Here is a 23,316-nt window from a genome sequence, read left to right on the forward strand (position 1 = left end):
CAAAGAACACTTTTGAAGAAGCAAAACTTGACTGAAAAAACACTGCACACAAAAAACTAAAATATATTTTTTAAAGGAAATGTGAGTATTGCTGTTTTCTTTGTAAAGCATATTGCAAATTTTCTAAAATATTGCTCCTGAGAAATACCACCCACAGTTCTATATATATTAAAAAAAATTTTTTAAAGATCTGCCAATAAAGATTTGTTTTTTGAGGGGTGGGGGTAACTTTTTTTGCTATACAAACTAAACTAAACCTAACTGAAAACTGAGCAAAAGGGGGGGGGAGTGAAAATAAATCCTGTTTTCACTCAGTAAAACAAGTCTGTCACTTCATAATTGCGCAGAGAAAATTAAGAACGTAATAAAGACTCAGGATCTACAGAGCCTGCACACTTATAACCAAGTGCTGAACCATTACATGAAGATTTGACCTGTGACTCCGTCCTGTTGCATCAGCTGAGTAGGTCTTAACCTTCAGCTGAGTTGTGTAACAGACAAGGGCGATATTCACAGAGCCTGCCAAGCCTGATGGGAAAAAAACGTATTATGCATACTTAAGGTGATATGTTATAATCACGCTTTTGTTACATCGGTTAAGTGAATTGTCCATGGACATTTACGATAAACTATTTCTTATCCTTCTATTCCAGGGTCAGCGGACTTGTACGGCATGTGCCACAGTAGCGGAAGTGCGTCACGCACCCGTGACTTGCTCTGGTATGAAGGGAGGAGACGTGCGGTTGTCTTTGAACGTGGTTCACCCCGGTCTGTCAGTGCGTCTGTGCCAGTCTACCGGCTCTTTAAATTAGCCCCCTTTCACCAGCAGCGATCAGCTACCTAAACCATGAAGATCTGGACCTCAGAGCACATATTCAAGTGAGTAAATCACCCCTGCAAAGCGTTTTTATGTCCGGCCTGCAGGAGCTCGGAGTGTGGTTCAGCACTTAAGTAACGCTAGTTTTAATCCGCTGAACAACACACGTAGGGTTTATAACACAAAACTGTAACCAGACGATGTTCCTAACTATAACTAACGGACTATGTAAGTGAAATATAACCTGTCTACGGTATAACTTTACTGTCGCTAGCTTGTATGCTAAAATGACAAGCTAAGGAGAAGTACCAGACGTATTCTATTCGTTGTCAGTCTGTGTGTAATTTTAAAAACAATGTAATGCTGAAAAGAAGTTACGCAAGTTCATAGGTGATTGTAAAAGTATTAACATAGCCATGGTGTGTGCGGAACTGCCGGTTTCTGGTTACAGATGCTTTTGTCATTGCATAATCAGCCAGCCAGGTCCAGCCCTTGGTGCGTAACCTTTCCCCTACATCTCCGTGTGCGTCACTACGCAACGGGCCAGTGCATGGCAACCACTCAAAACAACATTTTTACTCAATGAGCGCTCTTTACTGGTGTTTTGTTCAAACATTATATATCTACTTAACTAACTTTGGATGGATATTTTGAAAAAGTGGGAAATTGTTTAGACTCATTAAAATATTTTGACACATTAAATGTTTTAAACAAAAGTTCGAATCTTTTTTTTAAATGATCACATAGCAAAACATTATTTTTTGTTACTGAGTAGTGGTTAATTCACTAGTCATTTAATTGTTAAATGTGTGTATTGTTAGCAAACTTGCTTTAGCAGTGTTGGAAAATATATTCATATAGCCAAAAAAGAAGAAAAACATGACACAAATTGCTTAAATGAAATAGAATAGCTACCAAAATGTAACGCAAAGGAGTAGTTCGAGATATTATACAAAGGAAAGAGAATAAATTAATAGGTGTGAGATAAAATGAGTGCTGATGTTGGATTTAATGTTGATAGCCAACATAAAATGGTAATTTATAAAGAATTATTTTAGCTCTGTATTCAGTTTGTGTAAATATAATGTATAAGACATAAAAATGTGTATTTGGCAGTTTTTATTTGTTACAATATTAATATTTTGCTTTGCTTCAACAGCCACCCTTGGGAGATGGTGATTAAAGCTGCTATGCAGAAGTACCCAAACCCCATGAACCCCAGTGTGGTTGGGGTGGATGTTCTGGACAGAGAAATTGACACACAAGGACGCCTCCACAGTAAAAGACTGCTCAGCACAGAGTGGGGGCTTCCATCTATAGTGAACTCTGTGAGTATCAAAACCCAGCTGTGCATCACTGACAAACACACAATCTTATCAAACGATAGAAAAAGCAGATAGAAGCGTGGCAATGGTGAGAGGTTAAGGCTTTCCGTTCAACAAGTGCAGCGATAACCTAACAGGTTATCAGGCTATTTCTGTCCAGGAATAGTAGCAACAGCTGACCTGTCTGCCCAGGCGGGTTCATGGCTGCGTGCCATGACTCGTGCTGTACAGGACACCGTAGTGACATTTCTGTCATTGCTCAGATGTAACCCTTTACGCCATGTGATGTAACTTTCCGTCTTTGTATGTCAGCCCAGTTAAAACTAGCAGTCACCTGAATCGGAGCAGTGACGGAAGCCTCTGAATATCTGTCATGTCATTGAACTTTTCCTTCTGACCCTCGCTTTTTGAAGCCAGTAATGATAAGACTGCAGAAAGCTGATATGCTACACACTGTTTAACTGTTTAAATATTAGGAAATCAGGTGCTGTTCTTCAGCACTGACCTTTGCTTGGATTTCTTTGGGTGGAGGAATGCTCACTCACTACATCTATGACTAGCCTCTGTAATTCCAAGGACAGACTATGACCCGGTGATTGATAGTGTATTAATGTAATCTTTAATCAGATTGCCTCAGTCTCTGCGTATGAACTAGATCCATCTTATGGATGATGCCCTGTGACAAAGGTCTCCTAGGAGAGTTGTAGTTGTGGCAAACTAAATCATCAATTTGAAGCTCAAGCAAGTGGAATCAGCCTTTTCTTACTGCAGTCTATTTTGCCTCTTGTACTCCGGAAAATATGGCATATGAGTTACAAGAAGTTAACATTTGCACCATGTGATAATTTAACTCTCATTAAGGTGTCGTGGTATCAAAAAGCCTCTTTTGGAAGTAATCCATGGAAGTAGTAATTTAGTGAAAACACAAAGTGTTTACTCAGCTGCAGCCTTCATGTTTCTACTTAAAACACAGATTAAGTAACACTTCGTCACATGAAGTTTAAAGTCATTAGAAGGTCAATTATGATTTCTAACCTCACTTTTTTGAATTATCTTTGAATTATCTGCTCCATTTCTGAAATATCTTTTAAGGTTTGTGTAAAATGTATCTCTCTCTTTGTCCTCAGCTCGTTGGTAATGCACGAACATACACTTATGTTCAGGAACAATCAGTTATTGATCCCAAAGAGCAGACTTTTGAACTTCAGTCTTCAAATGTGAGTACTAAAGTTTTAAAAAATTACAAATATTGTATAAACACCTCCTGCTTTTTGGCTCACAGTGGGTGAAAAAACAGATTACCGAGCACGGATCAAAGCACACTTTTACAGTCGTACCTCGTTGTGCTGCCAGCTGAATATAGACCATGATGCTGGCAAGCAGGAGCAAATCTGATTTCATTTCTGACTGCTAAGAATGGGAGAATTTTTCCTTTTCTTTCTTACATGTTCTTATGAGACCTGTTTGACATGCACACACCTGAAGAGTTTCTGTGACTTAATCCCGGAATCAAGTCCAATTTGTTAAACTGCGTGAGAAGTCACTTGTTAGCAGAGAGTGCATTTTAACTTTAGAGGCACATGTAGAGTATTTTGGAACTAAAAAAGAACTTCAACTTTGTGATTCAATCAACTCGTTAAGAGCATGAAAATCTTCACGTCTGATACGTTTTTGATTTAGTTCAGTCTCTTACTGTTCTTATTGTCTTGGAGACACCATATAATCTGCACATAATTTTCTTATGGATTAATAAGTATTCTGATTTGTAACTAGTCTGTTGTGAACTTGCTTCACCGCACCTGCAATAATGGAAGAATTTGAGTTCTTTCTTTTTTTCTTTTTGTTAATGCCTTTTCTGGTGTTTTAACAATTGACTTATGGTTATTGTCCTACTGCTGTAAGGCATGGTCTCTCCATAATCTCACAATTTGCATTTCCCTCTCTCCAGATCACATTCACAAACATGGTATCTGTGGATGAAAAATTAACATATAAACCACACCCTGAAGATCCAGAAAAGTAAGTTTTAACACTGTTACACTGATGTAACATGTGTTATAAACACTCTGAGCTTGAAGTGTCAGATTGTTCAAGGCATTTTTTTAAAACTTTGATTTCACGATTTCTTTAGAACAATATTGACCCAGGAGGCTATCATCTCTGTGAAAGGGGTCAGTCTCAGCAGCTACCTGGAGGGAGTTATGGCCAGCACCATCTCTACTAATGCTGGAAAGGTAAGAGGTTCCTTCAAACTGTACTGAGATTGGTCAAGTTTTAAGTAGTTTTGCATGTGACTAGTGTTGGTTAAATAACTAAAACCTAGATGTAATTAAATATAGGCAGAAGTGTTTATAGCCATTGCAAATCGCAAGAAAAGAAGGGAGATGATAACTGTTATGCTGGGGCAGTAGCAGCAGGTTTGTGGCATTTCACTTGTACGTCCAAAAGTACCTGTGTGGAAAAATCTTTAAAAACTACGAGATGACTAGTCAACAGCTTAACGTTCTCTCCAGACCAGTCACTGCATGAAGTGAGTTTACGTGTTTCAGGCACGCCGTCTCTTCTGTTCTTGTATTCTACTTGATGCAACTCATTTTCCCGTGAACTAACGTTTCACTTTGTTCTCGAACAGGGCCGTGAGGCCGTGGAGTGGGTTATCAGGCGGCTGAATACAGAAATCGAGGAGCTGGCAGCCACAGCACGTGGGACCATACGCACCCCGATGGCTGCTGCAGTCACAGAGAAATGACACCCAGCTCTGGTGTTCAGCTAAGTTTCAGATTGGACTGCACAGCAGAACAGCCAGCCTCCTTCTATGATACTCTGGTCCTGTTTGGTGCTTTGGGGATTTTTGTATTATTTAAGGGTACAATTTGGCATGTTGTGTACTTTTACCAGTTATATTCTAAGCCGGAGACTGCTGCCTAAAGGAGGTCTGAGTGTTTTCTAGTGATGCGGCCTGGCAGGACTGCTTTGATAGGGCGCTGAAAAGTTGGTGGCTCACTCAGGGACATTTAAACACTACTGCCATTTGTGTCTTTGAAAAAAGGTACAATGTGGAAGGACTGGAAACACAAGAAATGTGCCAATGCAGACGCTGCTGTTTGTCTTTACAAATGCCTTCTCCAGGTGTGTTTTCATCTGGCAGAAATGTGTCAGAATGCCAGCACATCGTCTCTGGTCTGAGCTTCACGTTTACAGCAGAAAAACAGGCCATGGTGAGACGTATAGGAGTGACTGTAACAAATGCGTACACTGAGAAATGATGGCTGATATTAGCCATGGAGGCGGCAGGTCAAGCGCACCGAATGTCACAAATGAATGCAAGCAGGTCAGATTAAACGGTTTGGGTTATCCACAGTGACCACAGTAAGGTTTATTTGTGTAAGAGAGCCACCTCAACAGTGTTTTCGTATGGGACCTCAGTTACAACAACAGACTGTACTAGGTACGAATGCAAGCCTGATACTAAACTGTACTGATGTAATGTAATAACTTATGTCATTGAGGTATTTAAGTGAAATGAAGGGATCAAAGTACTTGCCATATTTATACTTTTAAAAATGCATAGTAGACCTTCTCAAATGCTGCTTTAATGTAACATAAACATGAATCTGTTTACTGTGTAGAAACAAGGGTCAGACTTCTTTTTACATACTAAACCTGAGGTCGTTTCAACTGAAGTAGTTTTATCAGCACATGCATAATCCTGTAAGCATGATCACTGAATGCCGGGGCCGAAAGCTTCACACTTATTACCAGTAAAAGCTGCTACATGTGCTAAGCAAGCATTTTGATAAAACTGTTTCAGTGGATACTCTGTGCTTGAGATAGTCTCATAGTGGGAATCTGTGTGGCGATGGTAAACGCACAACTTTCTGTATATAACATATTTATAAATATTTTTTATCTATGTCAGGGATATTTATTTTTGGAAAAAAAACAATTTGGAAGAGTAAACTATGAGTTTGGTTGATTTTTAAAGGCAAAACAACATGTTCACGTTATAATTTGTGTTTTCTGAATGGGTTATTGTGTAAAAGATTCTCACCAAATGCAGAATGTGTGAATAAAATATTTGAACCCTTTTTATTTAAGAGCTTTTGTCAGATATTCTTTCTTGTTTTCTGGTTTCTTGCTGGAGGCAATGGTTGTATATTTTAAACACAGAGGGAGTTACCTGACATAAACGGGAAACGCTGCACATTTGACAGGATGCTTGAAGTTCTGACTTCATCATGCAGGCGCCACATGCTGCCACGTAGTGGACAAATGTCACAGTTACAATTTCTGGGAAAAAATGAAGGAAATGAAATGATGCTAATTAAAAAGAATTATTTAAAATGTTTGTGGAAGAGGAAATGATTCATATTTTATATATTTTGGGTGACATATTTCTACAGGATTATTGAAATTTTAAAAATACTGAACCCCCAAGTCAGACTAATTTATTTTGAACCAATTCCGTTACGTTACTCAATGAGAGTAACGTATTCTGAATACTTTGGATTACTTAATATATTGTCATGCTGTTTACAACTACATGAATGTGATTTATTACTATTACTGAAGGTCTGGGGCTCGTAGCCGAAAACTAGCTTTACTTTGTTGTCTGGGTCAAGTTTGCTAGCGAGAGATAGAGAAAGGCTGCTCCAACGGAACTTATTGTTTCAGAGGAAAACACGAACACAGTGTACAGTCGAGTCTTAATAGCTTACTTACAACTGGGCTCATCAGGCACTCTTCTTGGCTGCAGTGGTTATTATTATATTAACATGCTTCCAGCTCCCGTTTCTGCTCGATGACAACTCGTACTTTTCCTTTTTCTCCCTCCTCGCGCTCACAGACACATAACGAGTATGGCAGTCCATTCTCTCTGCAGCACGGACTACACTGCCCATGAGGCTACATTCTTTAGGGTTATGCCTGTAGCATTCTGCCTATTAGCTTAGCACAACAACAACAACAAAAAGGAGCTCTCTCACCCAGGAAACGCTCTCTGCGACACCCTGTAACCATGGCAACCGTAACGCTGCCGCCTGGAACAACAGAACATAGCTGTCAAACAAAACCTAAACAGTCCTGACCCATGACAATATGAATCAGGAAAATACCGCCGTGTAATCCATTTATTTCAACAAAGTAACTGTATTCTGAATACCACCTTTTTAAACGGTAACTGTAATGGAATACAGTTACTCATATTTTGTATTTTAAATACGTAACGGCGGTACATGTATTCCGTTACTCCCATACGCTGCATATCTGGTATGGAAAAAGTACACAATAATAAAAAAGCAAATACAGTTCAAAGAAGCATAGGCCTTATGGTAAAGGCCGGCTCTCAAACTTAGCTGAGATCTCTTACAGGTGTTGAAATTTTCAAAAATTACTTGAGCTCCCCTTGGCTATGGGTCACACAATCATGTGGTTTGAGAAATACTGTTCTAAGGAACAGTTTTACACCATCATACACACATTTTTATACCAAACCAGTTTGAACAGTGTGAATGGAAACTTGTGCAAGTCACTGTAATTGTGTTTAATTAAGTACTGTTTTATTATGTTTTTAGTATTTTTTTTTTCTCAACATGGTGCAATTTTTTTTGATAGATTTTTACATATTATTTTTCAGTATACATTGTTTTCTTGTAGTTGTTCTCCTTTTATAATTTATTACTTTTTATTCTAATTAAGCATATAAATACATAAATAGCATATAAAAAGCTCTTCAGTTCAAACGGAATAAACATAGATAGTTTATTCTCAGTGTTGTCCTTACAAAAGGTGATGGACACCAAAAATGGTATCACCACTGCAGGTGCATGGTGCACTTTGGTGTCACTTGTCTTGCAGCCCTGATTACTGCAATAAATCATATTTAACCTCGGCTGACCTAACCTCACACCCATCACATCTGCATGCCCCTGCTCTCTTATTTACAGATACTTCCAGGGACATAATGAGATTTCTTTCAATACATTTTCTGGCCAGTTAGCTGCTAATGGTTAGATAGTTAGTTAGTGGTCACTGAAGTGCAACAGTGATATTGAAGAATGTAAGCTGCGCTTGCACAACCAGTTGCATGAAGAAAATAAAATTCTCATAATGTCTTTGAAAACAGAAAAAATGTCCTTATCGCCTGTGTCTGAGTCATTAGCACAATTCAGTAAAACACCACAAATGGGAAATAAGTTTTTTTCTTAATCCACAAAAATCACAACAGTATCCTATGATTATTCTGAATCTCTTGGAAGCCTGTTTTGCTGGATATATCTGACCCTACTGTACTGATAAAACTGGATTCATCACCACGTAATTAGATTAATTACCCACCAACAGATGCCCAAAGATATCTTGCAAAGGAAATCACTTAATTAATGTTTATTTCTCCCTGGATGTAGTTTCTCGTATATTAGTAATACACATCTTAGCAAAGGTTTGAAGACATGTAATTAAAAAAAATTCCACGTAGTTTTCTAATAAATCATTTGCTGTTCGGTTATATAAGCCTTTAGTTTGTGTAATAATTATCTGTGAGGGTGTCAGAAGTTGTTTTTCTTACATTTTCCAGCCAAAGTTTTAAAACTAGAAAAAACAAAAAGAAACATAAAATAAATAAAAGGCTTTATACATAGTTTAGAGTAATGTAGACAACACAAACAAATAAAAGGAGGGCTCTAAACTCGCTTTATAATTTGCAGTTGATTATGTAAATTGCATTTTTATTTACTTAAGCATTGCATTTATTCCTTATATGTGTTGCTGATTTAACAATTTTCTTTTTAAAGAAAGTCGTTCAATAATAATTATAATAATATAAAGACAAATAAATGCGTTTTGTAATTTCTGATCTACTGGGAATCAAAAATAATACATTTAAATAGATTTCAAAAGCGATATCATTGATAGTAATAAAAAGAAAGAAAATACTATGAAACTATGAATAACTCTTGTTTTTCTGAGTTTATATTTGGGAAGAAACTTTTTTTTCAAGCAGCTGAAGTAATAATAAAATCATTAAGTGTAATAGCATGTGGTATGGAAGAGTTCCTGTACTGACAGTGTCTGTGGACTGCCCCCTAGTGTTGTGGAAGATTCACTTCGACGTTAGTACGTCACTCTCCACCGGTCCCCGCTTGTAGCCTCAGCCAATGGAGAGTGAGTACTGAGCATTCCCTCAGCCAATAGCAGCCTGTGTTGTATTTAAAGGTTTTAAACCGAGGGCCGTTTGAAATTAAACAAGCAGTGTTCGGAGAGTTAGCCAATCTCAGTCAGTCTCTGTACTGCTACAGCTTTGTGCTTCGACTTTATTGTTTTGTTACCACTCATGTAGTATTTTTCAGAAAAAAGAAGTGACACTAAGGTAGACTCGTCGTAACATCTTCGTGGATAGTCCTTATGTTTGTAGCGAGCCACAAACACCAGCTGTGGTCTACTGGCCGACGTAGCTGTTAGCTAGCCTCCCTTGGAGCTGTTTTCGACCTGTTTATGTTCTAGAAAAATTATCGTTTAGCGTTGAATCGGGTCATTGCAATAATATATTTAGGTAAGTGGTTTTATACAACTAGCTTGTTGCAAAAAGGTGATGTTTAACGTGGTGTTTTGGTGTGGATGCTAATTTAACTTTACCTGATCGGCAACAACTTGACGATGATGGCTACTGTTAATCTTCCTTACAGAATAAACATTGTAAATTGTATATACATTTTTAAACAGTTATTTCAGACATGAATACAAGAGCGTCTATATCCAAACAGAATTGTTATTGGGTTTGTTTGTTTTTTTTAAGCTAGAAGAAATGTCTGTGAAGGTTCTCGGTCATCGTAGTCTAAGGAGGTTGAAAAGAAAAGCGTCTCTTCCAACCTCCTTAGCTAGAAGAAATGTGACAGACTAAAGAGTTAAACAAACTGCATGTTTTTCTTAATTCCAATCACTTTTTTTTAACAATTTATTTGAATAAAACCTGTCTCCGTTTACTTCTTTATTAGATTATGGACTCTACTGCTATGCACAAGATGCCAAAAGGCACGAAACTTCAAAGGCCTGAAATTAAGGTAACTCATAAACCCGGGGCTGGCTGAAAATTTTTATTAAATGTGTGTTTTTGTTTTGTTTTGGTAAATATCCTTGATTACTGTGTATGGCATTAGATTTGCGCTTCCAGGCATACCAGTGTCTTTGGACACTTTTCTATATGGCTTATTAAGAAGATCTAGTGTATATAGAGACTCGGCATATGCATCACCAAAAACGGAGCTAAGAGAGAATTTACCCACAAAGTTGGATGGGTGAAAATGAACATGGCCAGAACTAAGCACTTGTATGTGATCATAGGAGTATTGATCCACTGATCCCACCTATGGATGGGATTAAAACAGAATTGGTGTTTGTTAATTTAGATAACCTTGTCTTTTGAGGTAAAAGATAAATGCTGTTGTTAAAACTTGTTTGTTTGGGTTTTTTTTTTCTTCTTCAGATTAGGGAACTTACAAAGGTAAACAGATTTCAAAGTTTCAGATTTTTAGAGTCCTGACTTTTCAGGTGACAGTCTGTCACTATTACCCTGACTGCAACTGGTCCAAAATGCTGCAGCTTGACTTTTAACTGGCATGTGCAAGACAGACCACATATAATTTTTAAGGCATTGCATGCGTTTGCACCTTCTTGCTTCCATTTAACTTTGCGTACTTCCATTAGATCACTGAGATCTGCTTAGCAGGTTCTCCTAGATTAAAACAGCTGATCAGGTTTTTGCTCCTAAATTGTGGAACAAACTGCATCTGCACATCTAGACCCCTCCAGCATTAGACATTTTCAAAACCTGTTTTCATCATTGGCTTTTAACTCTAATTGGATTACTTTTTCTCGATCCTGCTTTACTCATGTTCTCATTTTTTCTTTTTAAAATCTATTTTATTTTTATTACCTACCCGTCCAGTTGTACAGGATGGTAGCCAGCAGTTTTTTTTTTTGTTTTTTTTTTTTAAATGAGCTTATAAATAAACTAAACTGACCATAATGACTACACCACAAAGGGCATTGTTAATCCTGATAATATGAGCAGAATTGGTGACCTTAAATTGGACGTTGGCGAGAGCATATGGTTGTCTCTGTCTGTTAGCCATGTGACACACCAGCGACCTGTCCAGGATGTGCTCAGTGAGAGACTAGGTCGAATAGATGGTTAAGAAAATTTAGAAATGAAATGAATTTCAAATTACAATTTTTTTTCAAGGTAAAGCTAATTTATAATACTTTCAAAAAAGTAAAAAGCTTGAAGCTTTTTTCAATTATTATTATTGTTTATCTTGTTTGTTTGCAGTCAACCAGTGATGGGCCCAAGCGGATTCCTGTATTGCAGCAGTCACAGCCCATTCAGAAGGCTGTAGTCACACCAACCCCACATCAGCGAGTTCTAGGTGTATCAAATGGACCTCAGCGCGTTCAGAGGCCTATGAGTCACCAGAAACCAGTGTCAAACCTGCCCCTTACTGTCAAGTCGACACACCCTGCTGATCAGAATGTGAACCCCGCTACTCAGAATGTAAATGCAGCAACACAGCTCAAACCCAGCACCCAGCAAAAGCAGCTGAAAACGCAAGCTCCTAAACCAAACCTGACCAAACCCCTGTTGGAACCACAAAAACCAGAGAAGCCACAGGGTAAGTGTAATACTAAACTGGGAAAACAATGGTGTTTGTGTCTGTGTTTTGGGTGCTAAAATGTATCCTCCTCTTTCTTTGTCCAGACAAACCTGCCAAGAACGATCATGCACAAACCTCTACATCAAAGTACGTTTAAGAGTGGTTCCTTGTCTCATCCATATACTTTTATGACAGGTTAAAGTTTATGTCGCTCTTGCTGTAACCGTGTGCTGTTCTGCTCACACAGGACACGATGGAGTCTGGAAAATTTTGACATTGGTCGTCCTTTGGGAAAGGGGAAGTTCGGGAATGTCTACCTCGCCAGGGAGCGACAGACTAAGTTCATCCTAGCCCTGAAGGTGCTCTTCAAAAAGCAGCTGGAGAAGGCTGGGGTGGAGCACCAGCTGAGGAGAGAAGTGGAGATCCAGTCTCACCTCAGGTAACATCTGTCGAATTATATTTTACTGTTAATTGTAATTAACTACTCCCCAGACTAGCGTTTCTGAAACTGTGGTGAGTAGACAATATAAAGTGCCTTGAGGCGATTTTTGTTGTGATTTGGCGCTATATAAATAAAATTGAATTGAAAAAAATTGAATAGACCCACTGCAGGCGAACTACAGATGAGGGAAAAGAGATGGGGTCAAACTGAAGTGACTGATTATTGTAGGGAAAGTAAGCGAAAATGACTTTGATAGTCAGCACAACAGCATTATTCTACTCAAATTATCTTGGAACCTTGTTTGATTTTTCAAAACTGTCTTGAATAGGAGTGAGTTTTAAAAAAAAAAAAAAAAAAAAAAATCTATTTTCTGGTCCAAAATATTTTAATATGAATAATGTATCGATTCATTAAATCCTGAAATAATAGATTTTTAAATTCTAAATGTATTTTTGGCAGACATGTCAGAATCTCAGCTTGAAGCCTAGAAAACTATTTCAACAACCACCAAACGGGTAAAACAGCAAATGATTAAAGAGCTGGTAAACTGATTCCACAAAAAGATGTAAACACAAAGCGCGACCCAACAGCATGTATGCAGACATGCCGCCGGGTGCTGAAAGCCGACATCTCACACATTCCCTAACTGCAGGTTCGGTTACTCTCCGACCAAAATTCACTGAACCAGCAGCAAAAGAAGATCAGAACTACGTTTGAAAACATCGTCATGAGTTCACTCTTACTTTGGCTGTTTTGCTTCCACCACAGCAAAATCACAATTCCTGCACAGTACTTCAAGACTGTGTACTTCAAGACCAGTTTACCATCAAAAATCTCAATTTTCTGCATTATTCCCTTGCACCAGTCTACAGTTGTGTACAGCATTGTTAGCTGCTGTTTTGTTTTTTCCCAAAAATTACCTCTGACAAGATATTTCTGCTGTTCCATATCGCAGAAATTTCAGCTTTTACAAATTCTGCCAAATTCTGCAAAATTTGTATGTTGATTCATGGTTTTCTTGTTTTTAATGTACTGTGACTATTTTAATATTTGCAGTAGATCACATGTGAAATTGTCCACTTGTGCTATGTGCATGCTTTTACACATGAATTAAGCTAAGGGACTGCACTCGCCAGGAAGTTGTTTCTTTGTTTGTTTTTTGTTTTTTTTCCACTAAATGGAGACTTGTAGTTAACAACTAGTTCCAGCAGTGGCTTTCTGCTATAAAAAGCCAGGCCAGGAAATTCTCCTTCATATTTTTCTGTGATTAATCATTAGCTACTTTGACACAAAGGCATCAGCTGTGAGGCTTGCACTTCTGATGACGTTTCACAGGTGTCAGCTTTGTTTTTATACCTAGATAATTTACACTGAGTTTGTAATTGCAGAGAAATTTTCAAGTAATTTGAAATGAAATATTTTTAATTTACCATTTTTAGAGCATTCTTTGGACAGTACGAATCAAAGATAAATGATCATAATTATAATATTTCTGACTCTAAATTGAATTGAATGGAATGGAGTCGTGACCTTGTGAATCAGAATAGAATCAGTTGTAGATGTTGGTGACGATGCCCAGTCCTGGTCTTGAGTCTCATACAAATGGTATAAAACACAGTCATAGATTCCAGGTCAGAAAAATTAAGCAGATGTAGAAGTACCTACAAACCCTGCACTCCTGAAGGCCAGCAGACTGTGATGGATGTGGTTGCAAAAAGTCCTTTAGAAGTCTATGGAAAAACAGCTTTCTGACTCCAACTCTTTAAATGCTGCTTCTGAGTTTGTGCACGGGCTCAGACACTCGTTTTGGGTCAAAAATAATAAAGTCTGTTTTTTAAGTCTAGGACACATGTTCCAAAATGAAAGATTATCTGTGGCTTGTGCTCATTGTTCATATTAGATATAACTGCATTGAATTAGTTTCTTCGTAATTGTAATGACTGTAAATGTGTCTGTGGGGTTCTTGCTTAAATATTCAGACCTTTAAATTTTAAATTTGGGAAAATAAAGTATTAAAATGTCGTTTGAATCTCAATTGCAGGAATTATTTTTTTTTTACGACTGGTAATAATGCAAATAAGTGAGCCAAGAAGAAGTGGGCAGATGAGGTGAACACCTCAAAGTAAACATTATTAGCCCATAACTAATATCTGGTTGGTTTTAGGAATATTTATGTTGCTGATTGATGATTTTAACTCTTTACGAGCAACAGCGAATGGTTTTAGAGTTTAACCTGTGAATGCCTTTTGTCTCTTGTATGAATGGGTCCATCGCTTTAATGTGGCTCATCACATATGAAAGTGTGTAAATGTGGTTTGTGTTCTGTTTGGCTGTGTTGATATACTCCTGCTGCACGGCTGGGAGGACCTGTGTTAGTATGATGATAACTTATCTTTTTGATTATTATATATTTTTTATTTATTTTAATCTGTGGAAATCGGACTCCTCTTCATGTCACTGTCAATATGCCAACTACACATTCCCTTCAGTAAAATTACCCCTTACCATAGTAATGAATAGCAGTTTAGTTTGGGGAGTCCATACATATTGGAAATGATTGTCAAAATATCTAATGGTCCTGATTTTCCTACAGGCATCCGAACATCCTGCGACTCTATGGCTACTTCCACGATGCCTCTCGTGTGTACCTCATCCTGGAGTTTGCACCCAGAGGAGAGCTGTACAGCGAGCTCCAGCGCTGTGGACATTTTCCCGAGAACATAAGCGCCACGGTAAGAGTGCAGAGTTAAGACCTTTTCGTCACTCTTGTTGTTCTATAATCTAAGGAGCTTCCCTAGTTTTACAGAGTGAAAATAACCTTTTATTTGTAGAGAATCGTGTTTCCAGGATGTTTTACTTTCACTTAAAGCAGGGGTGTCAAACTCAAATACACAGTGGGCCAAAATTCAAAACTGAAACAAAGTCGCGGGCTAACGTTAATATTTATTGAAATATATTTATTCCTCCAGATATAAGAATGAATATTTTCTTATGGACTCAAACACGTTTTGCGGGCCAAATGCAATTATGCTGCGGGCCAAATTCGGCCCGCGGGCCAGAGTTTGACACTTATGACTTAAAGCATCTCTTCTGTGATGCATGTTGTATGCTTAATACTTGTGTGCTTAATGTGTTGTTCTAGTACATCATGGAGTTAGCAGATGCCCTCAACTATTGCCACACCAAAAAGGTGATCCACAGGGACATCAAACCAGAGAACCTGCTACTGGGGGCCAATGGGGAGCTCAAGATCGCGGATTTCGGCTGGTCTGTTCACACCCCGTCCTCCAGGTATGTTCATGCAACTTTTTCGCTTTTAATCATGTTTAAGTTGAAGGTGAAACTATGGAAATGATTTAGCCCAGCGGTCCCCAACCCCCGGGCCTCGGACCGGTACCGGTCCGTGAGTCATTTGGTACCGGGCCGCGAGAGTTGAGGCTCAGGTGTGAAATGTATGGTTTTCAGGGTTTTATTGGTTTTCAGCGTTATTTTGTTATCGTTTTTGTCGTTAACTTGGTTTTCCTGGGTCTTTTCACGCGTGTTATGAATAAATCTTCTTTTTTCAGTACCGGTACTAGTTTTATTTTGTTGTATTTATCCGCGACACCTTAAAGGCCGGTCCGTGAAAATGTTGTCGGGCATAAACCGGTCCGTGGCGCAAAAAAGGTTGGGGACCGCTGATTTAGCCTACACAGGTAAGAAATTGTATATGATTAAAAAGAAACAAACATTTTTTTTCTTTTCTTCAGGAGGTCCACTCTGTGTGGGACACTGGACTACTTGCCTCCAGAGATGATTGAGGGGAAAACTCATGACGAGAAAGTGGACCTGTGGAGTCTCGGGGTCCTTTGCTACGAGTTCCTGGTTGGAAAACCCCCATTTGAAGCAAAAACCCACGAGGAGACCTACCGCAGGATTTCAAGGGTATGACACCACCACAGTACAGAAAATGCTCTACGGCTTCTCTCAAAAGTTGAATATTTATTCCCATTTTCTGTCTTTGACCTCCAGGTGGAGTACTCTTACCCACCACAGGCCACTATCAGTGCTGGAGCTAAAGACTTGGTTGCCAGGCTGCTGAAGCACAACCCTATGCACAGACTGCCCATCCAGGGAGTCCTGTCCCACCCCTGGGTGGTCGAGTACTCGACCAAGAAGCCAACAACCTTAAACAGTGAAGAGCCCAGCCAGTGACTGGTCTCTACGTGCGACCGCACGTCTGATGGAGACTGTACAAGATAAACACGAGGGTGTAGCTGATGTATGAAAATCTGCTTCTATCTCTGACTTTAAAACCACTTGGTGGAACAGTATTTTGGTTTGCAAATATCTTGAGCCACTTAGCTATATTTGTTATCTTTTTTTTAAACTTCTTAATGTTTTCTGTCTTACCTGAACTTTCTTTCTGTGGCATTCTGTTGCCTGTAAATATTTTACTGTCTGCAGAATTATGAGAGTTTTACTGAGCTTTTCTAAAATGTCGTTACTTGAAATTGAAAAATAAATTATCATCAAAGAATCTCACTCTGGAATTTGTCCAGTGTGTATTTAACAGTTTTTGTGTTTCAGGCTCAGTTATTTTACTCGGTAACCCGTCTTCACACTGACGTTTGAGTGAGGCGCTCTCATCGACTTCATACACCTCCAGCTGTGTCCAGGCTGCACAGCTGGTTATGTGGAGAAGAATTTGTCATTTATGAAAAGTTCCTGTTTCATTTATTTGTGATGTAAGTGTGACTTGTGGGTTTTTTGGAAAGGTAATTGGATTGGTTAGATATTTGTTTTGAGGGAGTGTGTGGGAGTCCTAAATAAGTGGAATCGACTTTAATTTCAATAAGTCACAGATTAAAACTGCATGTGCCAAATATGAAAAACATGTTAAAGGTTTGCTGACCTTTCTTGACCGTGGTGTTTTGTTCTTTCCTGTTGTGAAATTCACACTTTTATTTAGGATTCTCTCACATAGTCCGTAGAGCTTTTCTACTCAATAAGCAACCAACTTTTTACTACATGCTGCCTTCAGTGTGCCTGCAAGCAATTTGGAATTCAGTTATACTTTTGGCCAAAGACCATCTGACAAGCGTAATGCAAGAGCTGGAACTGAGTCTGTAGATAATTTGCCTCCTGAGCCACAGCCGTGGATGGAGTGCCTCAGCATGGTTATACAGCTTATTTCGAAGTTGTATTTAATAAAGCATCAAGAACGACTGTGCCCTGCAGTCTTGTCGTGTTTATAGTAAAATAATGTAGTTTTGTCCCGGAATGATCACGAAAGAACTCGTGCTATTGTGAAAAGATTTTAAGAAATGGAGTCAATAAATCTCTCTCTGCTTCCAGCTAGTATTTGCAGTTTGTGTCCACTGGGGGGCTCCCCTGCCATGTGTCACTGAGATCATCACGGAACGATCAGACTCATTTTTAGTAACAAAATTCGTTGTTTTCGTTAATATTTTCAACCCATACATTCCGTAAATTCTGGTTCTATAATGTCATGCTCTCTAGGGTGGCTCACTTAAAATACTGATGCGTGATCGACTTTTGTTTGGTTTCAACGTGTAATAGAAAACAAACTAAGCCTTTTTTTTTTTTTTTTTTTTTTTTTTTTTTTTGTCTGCAGTTAAACCTGTGAAGCATCTCCACCTTTTGAGAGCCGTAAATCACATTCAAGCTAGTGAGCTTTGTAAAACCTGTTTTCTGCAGTAACCCCGCCTTTAAATGCGCACTCATTTTGATGGGTTCCGCGCTATAAGGAAAATCCATACCTGACTGACTAGTATGGCGCACTTGGTAAAGCTGAAACTTGACAGCTCGAGAGGAGGCGGGATAAAATCAACAGAGTGGATGAACAGGTCGGCCATGAGGCCCTGATGCGTGCCTGCAGCAGAAAATCTGTCGACATTTTATGTGAACACGCAGGAATGTGAGGCCTGGTGGAAAACGTGCGCGCTGTGGATGTCTCTGCAGACTCAGGTCTATGACGGGTGGAGCTGAAACGGTAATCGGATTGTGTAGTAGTAGTATGACCACATACCCTCCTCTGTCACTCACTCGCACACACATTATATGGTTATTTTTCTAAGTCACGGGCCTGCGCAGTCTTAACTCTGCGCGTTTAACCTCAGTTTGAATTTAACAAATATGAATGCGACTAACCATCGTTTTCTATCTTTTATTATAGAGAAAAAAAATACATGTTCTGACCGATTCTCGTTTTACATAAAACCACACACATTTTTACAATATAATTTCACTTATTTCTTTATTCTTTAATATTAATTTTCACGATATATGATAACGACTTTGAGATATACATTCCATCTTTTTGAAACCACAATAACACACTACACATACGGTTTTATCACATTTCCACAGGACCCATTGGATTGCACAGAATGAAAAATGTCTGTATGCACATTTTCCTCTTTAACGATCTCTCTCTTTTAGATTTTCAGACACCGAATTTTTTTTTACCGAGACATGAGATTTTCAAAATTAATTAGAAATAAAAAACGAACAGGCCGCGTGTGTGTGCGTGCATGTGCGTGTTTTCGTTCTATTTCTTATGTGTGTGTATTATTTCATTTAATACTCCCCGTGTTGCTGAGATCTGTGGGGCTGGACGTTATTGTCGATTGAAAAGTGAATTAAAGTAAATATCGAAGAAAAACAAACAAACCAGGCCTATCAACAAAGCGTTACTATTACACGAGGATGAACCGAAATTTAAAGGATTATTAAATTTCCACTTCCCAGTTTCAATGTATTTGTGTCTAAAATATCATACATTCAATGCATAGTTTGTTTAGCTGCTGTGTACTCTCTGATATTTTGCATTGCCAGAATATTAAATAATCGGGGAAAGTCAATTTTTGCGTATTTCTCAGGAAACTTCACAATTACTTTTTATCGTCTTTACGCCGTCGTGTGTTTCTATCGGTTATTGCCGTTGTCTTATTTTATCTTTTAGATGCACAGGCGTTCGATTTTGGGTTTAACGCCACACTCAAAGCCCGCAGTCAAATTGCGAATCACCTAAAAAAAGAAGTGGTGTTGCGTGTGTGCGCGCGCGTGTGTTTTAATCCCTTTAAAACATCTTAAACATCATTAAATCACAACAAGTCCGTCCATCACAAACTCGAGCGTTACATGAAGTGAAGTCTCGTGTGGGGAAGCACCACAAGAGCGACGAAAAGGCGAACTGCCCTTTTTGCAATTTTGTTTTAAGGTCGATATTGTAAACGTTCACTCCACTGGAAAATATGTATATGTACTCTTGTTGGCATATTTATACAACATGTATTGTCCGTAGGCTAAAGTGTGTTGTGGATGCGTTAGATTCCCTCACTGCCACCAACTGTGTGTGTGTGTGTGTGTAGACTGATGCAAGCACTGTATGAGTGCGAAAATGTCCGCGTGTGCTCTGTGCGCACTTTTACGCATGAATTAAGCAGAAGGGACTGCGCTCGCCAGGAAGTCGTGTTTTTTAAATTTTATTTTATTTTATTTTATTTTTTTCACTAAATGGAGACTTGCAGTTAACATCTAGTTCCAGCAATGGCTTGCATCTATTCTTGTATGTTATATTTAAAAGCCTCTATGAGCCCCTCCATTGAGTGGATGAAACCAGATATGCTGCATATACCTCCTATTACAAAGATGGCGACATCAAAGAAAACCTGGTGCCATAGCAGCTTTCTCCATAAAAGCTTGAGGTGGAAGAGACTGGGAAGCAGAAAGCAAAGGCCTGCGCCCGTCAGGCTGCCGGTGAGGCCCATGAGGAGGGCGAAATGTGGCACATAGATCGCCATGAGCAGGGTGAACACAACAAGGCTACATCGGAGAGTGAGTCCCCAGGACTTTAGGCGTCCATCGCCTCCGTAGCAATCTGGAAAGTAGGCGCGTCCCCCTTCGTTGAAAAATGTTTTCTCTAATACCTCGACAGCAGCGAAAAACGGCAGCGGATACGACAGCAAAGCTTTGGACACGAGGAAGAGGTTGACGACAGCTCGGATGGTTGGGGGCAGGTTGTCTGTGATGACCTCCTTGGTTTCATCAGCCCAGGTCAGGTAGGCCACCAGGGCGAATAGACCTTTGAGGATGCAGGCAGCGATGTGAGTCCAGTTCATCATGCAGTGAAACTCGCTCGGTTTCTGCATGTTCCCCTCCAGAGACGGCAGGAAGATCTGCGAGGTGTAGCTGAACACAATAATCCCAATGGAGATGGGGAATTTCTTGACATCGATGTAAAACTTCACCTTGTCCCAGGCCCAGTCCCTCGCTCTGGAGAGGCAGTACGCTATAACGAGGACGTTAATGACAAAGTGGGCTAACGTGCAAAGCAAGCTGAACTTGGAGACGGCTTTCAGGTTCTTGAGAAAGGCGCAGGGGAGGAGAGCAGCGGTGGCGATGATGGCCCAGGACTTCTGGGAAATTGGCATGTTGGGGAAGCTGTTGTACATGAGATTACCGCTGACCACCACGTACAGGATGCAAGTCATCACTAGCTCTATGATTTGGGCTACATTCACGATATGGCCACCTAGAGACGGAAATCTGGGCGCGCAGCAAGCGTTGGCAATGTCCACATAAGAATCCCTCACACGGACGAGCTGTCCGTCTTCGTCCTCCTCGTACAGGCAGGCAATGAGGATTTTCCCCGTGTAGCAGCACACCACAGCGGCGAAAATAATGAGAAAGAGTCCGAGGTATCCTCCGTGCAGGATGGCGTAGGGCAGGCCCAGAACGAACATCCCCTACAAACACAGACAAATAAAGCATCGCTAATATTAGGCTGTGCGCTTTAAGTTGTTAAATGAAAAGTATTAATTTAATCATTAATTATTTTCTTATGATAGTATTTTTTTATTCGTGTAACTAGATGATGTTTTAATGTGTGCTTTGAGGCTGCTCTGCCCGACCCTTCAGTGAATCTCACTCCCCTTTTCATGTTGTGGGTTTTCCACTTGGCTTTGAGCGCATCTGCCCGCTTCTGACGTCATCACGAGCTGGAGGAGACACACTCTGACGTCAGGGTGACTGTCGTGACCACAGCCCCGATAAAGCATAAAAAGGATTGCGTCTAGAGGGATTTTTGTCGCATAGCCTCCACACACACGCGCGCACGCGTACACACAGGCTCTCTCGAGTAAATGCTCCACTTTAAAGTGGTGATTTTTTTCCCCACATGAAAAAATAAAATAAAAAATAAATACTTTTTCGAAATGTAGCTTTTTGCACACACTGATCTCTGTAATTTGAAATTTCATATTTTTCAGCCGCGTCTTTATGGTTTTAGTCCAAAATGTCACTTGGACTTGATCATAAAACCAATTTTCCTGCATAACTACAGTGTTATTCTTACTTTTAACTTAGCTGGATTTAGATTTTAATATAAGCAAAATTATAAAACATTTTTAAAATGCAGGTTTTGGTTTTCTTTTTATTCTAGAGTCTACACAAAAATTCCTCCATCCACTTATTTATTCCCACGCGGAGTATTGTGAGAGCATTTATCGGGGACGTGCATCAGCTACACAGCACATTACTCCAGACAAAGAATGTGCGTGTCGACAAAAGGAGGGGGCCCAGGGCATCAACTATCCCCCCCCCCTCACCTTTATAGCGCATAAACGTCTAAAAAATCTCTGCACTGTTGTGATCAGAGATCATGAGAACGCACTTAAAAGGTTTAAAAAAGTGGATATTTGCGAGACTTTATTTTAAAAACCAGCCACTTCACAAAGTTGCTTCAAAGGGAAAAGCCTGCTGATTTTTTTTCTTTGTGTATAATTATTTTGATGTGTTCGTAGATATTTATTTATCTCGAATTTCTCGGATGCTTCGGAAGCGGCTCAGCCATTTGGAACCCAGAACAATCCGTGGAGGGAGTGCGTTTTTACCTGGATTGCGTTCGTGACGTTCCAGCCCGCCTCCCAAGCGGTGATTTTTGGTCTGACTTCGGTCAACTCGTTCGTCGGATCTCCGTCCTTTGAGGCAGAGTGCGGTGGACCGGTGCCGTCCCTCTGGTAGTGGCTGTCCCCCTCCAGTGCGCCTCCATCTCCGCTCCCCTCTCCCCCCATTTCATCGGATGTTAAAATGTCCATCTGCATGCCTTGCCGGTGGTCGTAGTCCAGGTCATCGCAGGCGGCGAAACCCAGAGCCTCTTCGTCGGTGGCGGCCTGAAACCCCATCCTGGCGAACATCCCGCTCACCTTTGCCTGGGATTTGTTGGACACAGCCGTGGCTGCATTTGTCAGTTTATTGGAAAGCTTGCTTCTGATTAACGTCGCCATTTTTCGAACCTCTCCGGATTCCGAACTGTCTGCAGCTTAATTAGTGTTTGTCTCCTCCAGTCAGTAAAAAAAAAATGAGGCTACTTTGGATTGCAGCTCTTGATTCTCTGCATTAGATAAAGCCACGAGGGAAAGCGCAAATGTTGGTTGAAGACACCGTCGGTTTTCAGTTGCTATCTCCACTTTTTAGTCACTGCTCGTCTGCAGCCTGTCGTTATCCCCAGGTTCATGTCACCTTCAGACGTCGCTGCTCCGTTTCTGCATCTTGGCACTGCGCTCTGATGCTCGACGCGTAGCGCACCTTCTCAGTCTCTGAGGCAGTTCAGCGGCGTGCGCAAAAGCTTTACGCACGACAAAAGGCGAGCCACAGGTTCTTGCAGGCCTGTAAGATCGCTTTCTTTTGGGTTACAAGGTGGCAGGCAGCGCTTCCAGGAGTTACTTCTCGTCTTTCAGGTGCCTTTACTGATGCCAATGCGGTACCGTGGAGCCCGGGGGGGAGGCAGGGAGGAGACACGTGTCCTCACCAGCCTGCCAATGCAAAGCACGTCTCCAGCCCTCCCAGTGCCCCACCAGGAGAAAACGGGAGAGATTTGCTGCATTTCTAGGGGAGGTGCTTGCAGTACCCCCACCACCCCCAACCCATAATCTATAATACCTCATCCCAACAACCAATGGCATTCCGGGGGCCTCAAACCTTGCATAACTTTACCCATATAAAAGGAAGCTGAAATTTGACGAAACCCCAAGCTCTCCGGACCAGATTGTATGATGTAGGAATAAAAGGTGTAATTAT

The 23,316-nt window shown here is 40.1% G+C and overlaps 3 protein-coding genes across 3 annotated transcripts; 2 read left to right on the forward strand and 1 right to left on the reverse strand.

Moving 5' to 3' along the window:
• The first annotated feature begins 674 nt into the window (after positions 1 to 674).
• On the forward strand, positions 675 to 6,239 carry prelid3b (PRELI domain containing 3). The gene is made up of 6 exons (XM_084929457.1): positions 675 to 879; positions 1,977 to 2,145; positions 3,270 to 3,359; positions 4,091 to 4,161; positions 4,274 to 4,376; positions 4,775 to 6,239. The coding sequence occupies exons 1-6, from the start codon at positions 848 to 850 to the stop codon at positions 4,889 to 4,891; spliced, it is 582 nt and encodes a 193-aa protein (XP_084785583.1). The 5' UTR covers positions 675 to 847; the 3' UTR covers positions 4,892 to 6,239.
• Positions 6,240 to 9,065: 2,826 nt separating this feature from the next.
• Positions 9,066 to 17,701, forward strand: aurka (aurora kinase A). The gene is made up of 9 exons (XM_084929460.1): positions 9,066 to 9,691; positions 10,134 to 10,199; positions 11,468 to 11,807; positions 11,894 to 11,936; positions 12,037 to 12,228; positions 14,825 to 14,963; positions 15,374 to 15,522; positions 15,981 to 16,155; positions 16,243 to 17,701. Exons 2-9 carry the CDS (start codon positions 10,137 to 10,139, stop codon positions 16,423 to 16,425), a joined length of 1,284 nt encoding a protein of 427 aa, XP_084785586.1. The 5' UTR covers positions 9,066 to 9,691; positions 10,134 to 10,136; the 3' UTR covers positions 16,426 to 17,701.
• A 772-nt stretch (positions 17,702 to 18,473) lies between these two features.
• slc32a1 (solute carrier family 32 member 1) lies at positions 18,474 to 23,108 on the reverse strand. The gene is made up of 2 exons (XM_084929459.1): positions 22,131 to 23,108; positions 18,474 to 20,984 (listed from the first exon to the last, which is right to left on the reverse strand). The coding sequence occupies exons 1-2, from the start codon at positions 22,521 to 22,523 to the stop codon at positions 19,797 to 19,799; spliced, it is 1,581 nt and encodes a 526-aa protein (XP_084785585.1). The 5' UTR covers positions 22,524 to 23,108; the 3' UTR covers positions 18,474 to 19,796.
• Positions 23,109 to 23,316: the final 208 nt, after the last annotated feature.

This window comes from Perissodus microlepis, chromosome 5 (assembly GCF_051167445.1).
Source record: "Perissodus microlepis isolate ML-2025 ecotype Zambia chromosome 5, ASM5116744v1, whole genome shotgun sequence".
In the NCBI taxonomy this organism is placed as follows: Eukaryota; Metazoa; Chordata; class Actinopteri; order Cichliformes; family Cichlidae; genus Perissodus; species Perissodus microlepis.